Raw genomic sequence first — 9,415 nt, forward strand, 5'->3', positions numbered from 1 at the left:
TATTATCAATTGCAGTACAATTTGCACAATGCCTGTTGTGTTTCGTTTTCTTCTTGAAAAAAGTGAGTAACAACAAGTTTTTGTCTAAATTAAGGTGAATTCATGGTTCCTTTTTCCACATAATGTAACCAGTAGTGTTTATGATTTAAAAAAAATAATAATTATGTGATCGGTATCGGTGATCGGTATCGGTGTATCGGCCCTCATGGGTGATCGGTATCGGTATGGGGAGGAAAAAACCTGATCGGCACATCCCTAGTAGAAACTCATAAAAATGCCAAAGTTGAGTTGATTAATGAAGTGTATTCAACTGTATCACAGTAACGTTTTTGACCAGATTGTTTCTTTACCAGAAGGGTGAGCAGCTGTGATATGGCATCCAAGCTTCGAACTCTGAGCTCAGTAGCTCCAGAACTAGCATGTTGGCTGATTCTCAAGAACACAGACTTGAAGTTTTCTCCTAATTACAAAAAAAAACAACAAAAAAACAGTAGTAATAATTAAGAACTTTTAGGCATAAGATGGTTATGACTCCTCTGCTTGACTGAATAATTGACTTCGATGTGATCTCAGATGACCAGAAAACCTCCCAAAGAAATCACTAAGTGTAAATAACAGAAAAATATAAAAATGTATGTAAACATTACAGTAAATGGTCATTTTATTCCAGGCTTTACAGTTCTTTTAAGATCAATCAAATTTAGAGAAACATTGATTAAAAGCCTTTTTTTCTCTGCTGGTTGGTGTATTTACATCTAGTTTTGTCCTGCTAATAAGAGTTATTACTCAATTCACTTGGCCCACTCCCGTGAGTGATTTTCGAAAACATTTGTTCATTTAAATTATGGAGAAAGACACAAAAACCCAGACCTACAGAAATCACACCTACCCGTCTTCTGGAGAACCTGTTTCCCCTCGACTGTACAACCAAGTAATCCCAAAGTGTCCAGGGCCACACCAACCATGACGGGGTCCGAATCCATGGCCATGTCAAACACCTTGTTCAGGAAGATGGGGTAGGATTCACAAACCTGCTGGGGGCTGTCTGTAATGGCCAGGTTCCCAAAGAATTTCACCAAACCTAAACCAGCAGCATATATTCAGTAATTGTCACAGTTCTGATTAACATTTCCTGAAAAGTAAAAACAAGTTTCAAAGTGCCCTTATTGAGTCAACTACTTCATTTTTTTTTTCAGATAAGAAGAACAAGGACACCAAAATGCAAAACCACCATTTGATTGCTGGTACTGAATTGTGAAAGTAGTTTTGAAAACGTATTCACCTGGAAGGTAGAGGGAGGCAAACGGGTCCATATCGGCTCCTCTGATCATGTTGGAAATCTTATCCATTATGCCCTGCTGGGCCAAATACTGGCGACCATGCTGACTGTGAGCCAGAGTGGTCACCATCTCAATCGAAGTGGCCCTGGTGGGAAAGACACAAATAAAAATAGTCTCTGCGAAAAGCATGGGAACCCTGTCAGAAAGAAGATAAACAAACATGATATGCATTAGTTTTTACTGATACAAAAACTGTCGCTACCTGATTAGGACGTCGTCTCCAGTCAGCTCGCTGAGCAGCTGGGAAATGAGGCCGCTGTTGGCACAGTAACCGAGAGAAATTGGAGAAAATGATGAGATTTCAACCACCAGCTGGAAGCAGAAAGAAGGACGAGAGGAGCTGGTCACATGACAGGTTTAAAAAAAAATGAAAAAAAATGAAAAAAGAAATAAAGTGGAGAACACTTATTTTGCAGCAATTGTGTTATTTTACTTTGTAAGCAAACTATTTTCATGCGAACAAGTAAAAGTAGATGTCAATGAAAAATGAAACATTCATACATTCATCTAATATTTTCAGGAAAAAAAACGAGGGAATTTAAATCACCTCATATATTCTGTATCTGATTATGTCGTTTTTGCCCATCACTTCCTTCATGACTTCAAGGAGATCACTCTGAAATAACTTGTCTAGTCCAGACTTAGAGTGACTTATTTTAGAAAGGGACTGAATTGCCTGGAAGAAGAAGAAGAAGACAAACAGCAGTTATTGCACACCATGTAGGTTGGACGAACTGGAACAAAATACTTTCAGTGTCTAAAATTTTCACCTGTTTTGCCACAGCAATTTTCTCCTCACCGATGCAAAGGATCACCGCCCGTAAAATGTCATGGCTGTTGAGGATTTGTGTGACAGCGTCTGGGTGCTCCACCACCCTGCCAATCTGAAAGGAAAACAAAGGCTAATAAAATATTTGTTTTACTGGCTGCTATCTACTGTACGTGTCCAAACTCCCTACCTGTGTCAAAGCCAGTATCTGAACTGTGTCGTTTGGATGGCTCAAACCCTCTTGCAGCTTTTCTCTGTAGTTCTGCACCAAATGCAAAGGACTGAGGGCTATTAGGATGCGTTCAAGAATGTCCACACACAGATCAACCTGCTCCCTGTGAACACAGAACATATTAATAACTCAAAACCTCTGTAACAAATGGTTTACATCAGCAACTAACAGTTTATTAAATCCACTTCATCTTTTCAACGTCATCATAACGTAGCTTAAAAATAAATTAAATATCCACCTCTTTACTATATGTGATCTTTAGCATCTTGACCATGATATTATTCTAATATAGCTCTAACTGAAAGTTATACCAAACTATCAAAATTGTATTCTTGCAGTTGCTCAATTTAAGGGACGGCTGGAAAATGTTGGAAAAAATTCTTATGCATTTACTTAAAGTATGTCTGTGAATAAAACAGGGCTGGGTCTGCTAAAAACAACAACAACAAAACTTTAGTTTCAGAGAACATGACTGAAAATAAACTGAAGTAGTGTAGCATTGTGGTCACCTGACAAAAAGCCTTAGTTGCATGCCGGATACAGGAGAGGTTAGCTAGCCTCTCCTGTCGTTATCCTTACGGTTATGCTAACCCAGTAGTTGTTCAAGCAGCTACAGCTGAGTAACATGCTCACTGACTCAGCAATAAATGGGCAATCGTTGAGTTCAACAGAGTGTAAACAAGACCGAGACAGACAAACCAACCTTTCATTAGTGTTCAGCAGAGAGAAAATCACATCGAAACGCTGTCCGCTCAGGACGTCTCTCAGGGCGCTGACTGGAATGGACAGCAAAGCAGTTTTTAAGCTCTGTAACTCTTCTACTGGGTCTTCAACTCCGGATATTTCTTCCAGCAAACTTTGAATGGTGGCTGCCATGACTGTTTCTGTTTGGAATCCACGACTTCCGCTTCTTCTTCATGTCACATTAGCCTCACACAACCAGGAGCGCATTACCACCACCTAGTGTACTAAGTGGGAATAAAACACCCATGATTACTTTATTTACCTTGCTCGACTGCCTTCCCTTCTAACTTATTTGCTCGGTATTGAGAGATATTATTGCACCATATAACACCAGCCAAAATTGTATGCTTTAAGATTGTCTTAAAATAATAAAATAACTCAAAAAAAAGCAAACTGAAAATAAATTTTCCACTCACTCCTGCATTAATCACTTTTCTTTTTTTGTTTGTTTCTTACCTTATTTCATAACTTTACTTTCAAGCGTAAATAGGGATAATATTTTCTGTACAATCCATTGATCCTATTGAGAGCTTGTACAGCTTTTACAATTAAAGAGAGTGAGAGACTATCATGGTCACAGATTTTGTAAGCTCACTGTGATCAATGTTTTTCCACAGTGGGAGGAAGCCATGTATTTGGAAAAGCTGTGGCATCTAAACACTCAACTCTAAGATTTAGTTAGGAGATGTTCCATGAATCAGCAGTGCTAACCACCATGTGACTCTTAAACTTCACTCTTAAAATACTCAAGACATGATGGTCTGTGGAAATATAGCTGTATCAGCATTAGATTGAGTGCAGAATTTGCACCGGGTTACAACATTCACATGGATTCTCAATAAATGGCTTTAAAGACCCATCAACTGTGTTTTGCACTGGGCCAGAAAAAACATTCAACTAAAACTTGATGATGTCCCACTGTACCTGTAAAACATTTCACCTCTTCACATCCCTCCAACGTTTGAATAACAAAGTTTTATAAGCCACAGCTTTTCTAATAAAAGGCCAAGTGCCATTTGTCTTACTCCATTTATAATTTGGATCAATATTCTGAAATCTTTTCCAGGGCCTATATTTTAATTTTGACATCTGCAACATATTGCTTGTTAAATTAATAAGAATCCAGTAAGGGGGTATTATTAAAATAATGTGAGCTACATATTGCCTAATAAGTCAAGTTGATCGATAAAATTTTAAGAAAGGTTCACCTTTTGGAGCTACTGTTTAAACATGTCAGTAAATTAGTATGCATACACTCTTCTAAATGAGGATGTGACCACAGGGTGCAGAGTTACATGCTTCTTAAAACCATCTTACAGCCTATTTTGTAGGCCAAAATGCTCGATTTTGGTCTCATTGGATCAATGTCATTTATTTGCCTCAGTAGTTTGTGGTGAATGGTGAATCTTCAACGATCTTTTGGCTTTAATCAGCTACTCTTTCTACATGTCACTGAATTAGTATGCATAATGTAAGGCGGACTCCTCGAAATCAAGATCTCAGTTGGGATCAGGGTGCACAGTTACATTGTCCTTGGGTTTCATGAAAGTGGAAACCCTGTGTGGTCAGCTGTTATTGTTGTAGAGCCTTCTGCCGTGGCGGGTCCAATAATCACTTGCAGATAATAAACAGATGAGCAACGAGGCTTTTGCAGCAGCTGTCATGCAGGTACAAACCATGTTTTTTGAACTCATAAATTTAATTTTTTTTAAAAAGATTCATATACTGCATTTAGAATAATTCCTTTTTTTGACACTTGCAGTGTTGGTTGTGTAAGCTGCGTACCCATCAGTGGTGTTTCCTCCTGTTCAACATCTTGCTGTTCCATGCATTGCTGTTCGGGGCAGATTTTGTTGAGGAGTACCTCCTGCAGCCGTCCCCCGTGGTTTACACTGACGGCATGGTTGCAGATGTGAGGGAGAGAGCAAGAAAACTGGACTTGAGCACCACAAGACAGAATGTATCCAGGGATTATATAATTTCTAATCCCGATGCCTGCAGAAAACCCGATCTCTTCCTCCTCGCTCTGGTCTTCAGCTCTCCAGCCAACATCACCCAAAGAAATGCAGTGAGGAGAACGTGGGCAAACCAAACACAAATTCAAGAATTTCCCATTAAGGTACTCTTCTTCACAGCATCGACTGAATCTTCTACCACCCAACAGGATCTCATCAAAGAGTCTGAACTTCATGGTGATTTGATCCAAAGCCATGTCGTAGATGTGTCGTCCCTCTATGGAGCAAAGAAGAACACACTGTTGGCTCTTCGTTGGGTAATCACTTTCTGTCCTCGCGCACATTTGGTTCTGTTGACTGAGGACTCTGTGTTCATAAACCTACCTGCCATTGGAAGCTACCTGCGGGGGCTTCACAGGAATTCAGAAGACCTGTATCTAGGCAGAGTGATCCAGAAAGAGTCCCCTGACAGGAACCCCAACAGCCCACGCTACCTGTCCCGCATTCTCTATCCTGACAAGTATCTACCAGAGTACTGTGAAGGAACTGCTTACATTTTGTCGCAGGATGTGGCCCGTAAAGTCTACGTTGCATCGTCGTCGGTCCTTACCCCCATCCCGGTTGACGTTTTTGTAGGTTTCTGTGCTCAGAAAGCGGGCGTCACACCAACTCACAGTGCCAGGTTCTCAGGAGAGAGACACATCCACTACAATGCCTGCTGCTACCGACATCTGTTCAGCTCGGCAGGAATGGGGAGCCAGGAGCTAGAACGAGTGTGGCAAGACCTTCAACAGAAAGGTGGAAAATGTTCCCTGCTTAAGACGTACTCTGGCCTTGTGGCCTGCAAGGTCCGCACATATTTGGATAAAATGTTATTTCAAAACTCAAAAGAGCAGACTTGACTGTATAAATTAAAATGGCATAACACTATGTTTAGAGTATTTCTGTTAGTTTGCTTTTGTGCACTCTAAGGTGTTACAACAAAAATCTAAATAAGCTGAAGTGTAAGACTTGACATCTGAAAATATTTGCCTCTGCGTATTCAATGGATGGATAAGGTGGAAACAGATTATTTTAAAATCTTTTTTTCTTGATTGCTTTGTGTTTTGTGAGAACCTAGTTTGGCCCAGTGAATTTCATACTTTTTCTGTTTTTCACCTACTACTAATTGTTAGGTTGATTTAGCTGAAACCTCCACTAAACAAATGTAAAATTTTAAACATAAACAAATGTAAAATTTTAAACATAATGTGTCGAGAAGCTCATGGTTCTATTTGTGTACTGAAATACAGTAGATGTCTACAAAATTAAAGAAAAAAAAAAATCTGCTCATAGACACTCTGGTTTTCTTTCTCTTTGAAGCACATTTATTGTAAAACATAGTATATCCAATCTGGAAAGTATCTAGCCATACGTAATGGATTGCTAAATCCCAGCAACAAGCTTTATAAACATTATATGTGACATAGGAGGATGAAGCTGTGCACAATTATAAAGTGGAAAGAAAATGATGTATGGTTTTTATTTTCTTAATAAAAATCTGAAAAGTTTGTAGGACAAAATTGTTCAGCATTTACATCTATATATCTTTGCTAGTGTGTCTTTACCACTTGTATGTCTAGGCTCTAGAGACTAAAAATGTATCAATGCAATTTAATTTAAGCTCAGTCAGTAGGACAGTTGAAGAGAGATGGAAAAGTCTCTCTGCAGGCTCCCAACCTGATTAAGCTCTAGCTTATTAGGCTAAGCATAACTACCTTCACTTACTGATCCTTTGACTATCAATAAGTGTCATTATGACAAAAAATGTAATGTTAGCTGACAGCTACCTTTGTACAGACGAGGTAGTTGCCGTAGATCGCAGCTTCATTCAATCGGACATGAGGTCGGCTACAGGCTTTGATCCATTTCTTGCATTCTTCCAGGCTCCTTTTGGGTTTTGGAAATGTAATAAATATTATATTCCACCCAAACAAAACAGAGCTCTCATGACTCAGATGGTCAAGAGAGATTTGTTCTTTTACAAAATAGAGACTGTCAAAGATCCATCCCTCTACTCCATTGAAGTTCTGGCCGTAATTAGCTCCATCCATTCCCACTGAAGCTGTCACCATAGTTCATGGAGGAGATGTGGTGCTCAGGGTGATGTACAGCATTTCCCCACTAAGAAAGTATGCTAATTTCAGGCTAAAATGTTAAATTTTGATCTCATCCAAATTATAGATGAACTTCTTCCACATGCTTGCTGCATCCCAGCTTGCTGGACTCTAGTCAGGACTTCTGGCTATCTGCTCAAACACCAGATTTATGGAGTACTAGTTGTCCTATTGGCAGATTCTCCTTCGTGAGCTACAAATCCCTGCAGGGTCTCCAGAGTTACATTAACATTGTGGCTGCTTCTCTGATCAATGCTCTCCATGCCATGCATGTCGGTTTGAATGGAAGTCTTGACAAATTTACATTGCAAACTTATTTTCAAATGTTAAAATAAGGTTAAAATGTAAACTTATTTTTACATTTTGATGATGCATTCGGCACTGCTCTGTAAGATGTTCAGAACTTGGGATAGTTTTCCTAAGCTTCATTTTATTTTAAACTTCTTCATAACTTTATCCCCTCCAGTTAAAAAGAGCATTGCCACAGCATGACGCTGCCTCCACCATACTGGATGTTCTGTAGAGTTCTCTGAGTTCTTCACAGAACACTTGTATTCATATCGAGAAAAAAATACAAACAGGTGGGCTGTCTTTAAAGGTAGTTGGTTATATTGTTGTTTTGTTCATAGTGTGAAATATGGAAATATGTAGAAAATAATGTTTATTTTATTCCTCTTACAAATATGTGCTCTGTGTTGATCTGTCATCTTAATAATTGTGTTCTACTCTGTGTTGATCTAAACTCCATATAAAATGCTCTGAAGTTATATTGTTGTAAAATGTGATATACTTTAAGGTGTATAAGAACCTTTTCAAGGCATTGTGCAGTTTGTCAGTTTTGACAACAGATTCCCTCTACCTCTGCCAGAGGACACAGGTTTTTTGTGTTAATGAGGACATCTGGTGGTTAGTTTGAGTCATAGCCAAATAACGCTGGAGTTGCTGAGTATATTATGTCCTTTATTCTGACAGAAAAACGGACAGAACAGTTTGTACAATCTGAGCGGGAGTTTTATTTGATCTGAAATAACATTAGAGTCAGCCTAGACATTACATTTGTAGCCTATCACCTGCTCTCCTGTCTTTCTTTTTTAAAGACAGCCTGAACTACACTTTCACCATCAGTCAGTTTATAACCAGCTAAACATTTAAATCAAGAAGAACAAATTTATGTCCTGTAAATGTTGTTTTTAAACTTCATTTTAAATTCCACCACGGAAACGTTTGGCTCCTGTCCTGGTATCATGAACTACCCAAACAAAATGCTTGGCTGTAGTGCAACCGTCTCCCTGCCAGCAGTTCACACTGCAACACTCCATTCCACTTTGGCACAGTTCCACTGTGTCTGCTAAGCTTTCTGTCACAAAGCCAAAACACTTCAAAGAATAACACCTCAGCATGTCAAAAGTAGCTCTGGCAGATGATTAGTCATGTCAACGGCTGGATTCGGATGCCATCACAGTGAAATTAAATTGCTCCAGATGTAATTTACCTCAGCAGGTTACTATCCAAGCACTTCTTCTTTTTCTTTTTATGCAGTACATAAAAATTACCTTTATTTATTTATTTATTTATTTATTTATTTATTTATTGCTGTTTTCAGTTCAAAATCACTTCCAAAGGTAAAATATAATGTTATATTTCCAGAGTTTTTTTCAGACCAAAGTTGAGCTGACAAAACACTTTTAAAGACAAACTACATTTGCTGGTATTTCTCGTTTAAGACACACACAAATAAGGATATCAACCAACTTTATGAGATATATTGCTGCAAGAAGACATTTGTACATTGTGCATTTCCAGCACAAGAGCTATGCTACCATGAAGTGGTAAATAAATACATTGAAACTAATTTTACCATTACAACCACTACAATAACTACTGAAACATGCACACTATTACAATGTCTTTTACACTTATTTGTAACTTTAAGTAAAAAAACCCCAAATTAATAAAATCTTTAATTGCAGTGGTCTAATCTCGCTCTTTTTTTTTTTTAGGTGATTTGACTGCATTAACAAATTTTATGTTAAAAAATTATCTTCTGACACAAAATAGTCCATTAATTAGTAGTCCTAAAGCTCGGCATGACACCAGCATAAGCATTAGCATAAAAATGTGCTTAAATGTAAATACCACAGTTACTGTAGCGCATGTTTTCATGCTGCCATGGAGCAGCATGAAAACATGCGCTTGAATTTACACACATAAATTCAAGC

The 9,415-nt window shown here is 38.4% G+C and overlaps 2 protein-coding genes across 2 annotated transcripts in view; one reads left to right on the forward strand and one right to left on the reverse strand.

Moving 5' to 3' along the window:
• Window positions 1–3,277, reverse strand: part of psmd5 (proteasome 26S subunit, non-ATPase 5) — a 4,727-nt gene extending 1,450 nt beyond the window's left edge. The window contains exons 1-8 of the mRNA XM_007571532.2: window positions 3,045–3,277; window positions 2,300–2,444; window positions 2,111–2,224; window positions 1,888–2,016; window positions 1,543–1,652; window positions 1,283–1,425; window positions 890–1,081; window positions 351–460 (exon numbers count right to left, since the gene is read on the reverse strand). Coding sequence (XP_007571594.1) covers window positions 351–460; window positions 890–1,081; window positions 1,283–1,425; window positions 1,543–1,652; window positions 1,888–2,016; window positions 2,111–2,224; window positions 2,300–2,444; window positions 3,045–3,217 — 1,116 coding nt within the window. The 5' untranslated portion in view covers window positions 3,218–3,277. The remainder of the gene's footprint in view (window positions 1–350; window positions 461–889; window positions 1,082–1,282; window positions 1,426–1,542; window positions 1,653–1,887; window positions 2,017–2,110; window positions 2,225–2,299; window positions 2,445–3,044) is intronic.
• A 210-nt stretch (window positions 3,278–3,487) lies between these two features.
• On the forward strand, window positions 3,488–6,259 carry b3galt9 (beta-1,3-galactosyltransferase 9). Its single transcript, XM_007571570.2, has 2 exons — window positions 3,488–4,753; window positions 4,848–6,259. The coding sequence occupies exons 1-2, from the start codon at window positions 4,718–4,720 to the stop codon at window positions 5,940–5,942; spliced, it is 1,131 nt and encodes a 376-aa protein (XP_007571632.1). The 5' UTR covers window positions 3,488–4,717; the 3' UTR covers window positions 5,943–6,259.
• The last annotated feature ends 3,156 nt before the right edge of the window (window positions 6,260–9,415 follow it).

The sequence above is a fragment of the Poecilia formosa genome, unplaced genomic scaffold, assembly GCF_000485575.1.
Source record: "Poecilia formosa unplaced genomic scaffold, Poecilia_formosa-5.1.2 Scaffold282, whole genome shotgun sequence".
In the NCBI taxonomy this organism is placed as follows: Eukaryota; Metazoa; Chordata; class Actinopteri; order Cyprinodontiformes; family Poeciliidae; genus Poecilia; species Poecilia formosa.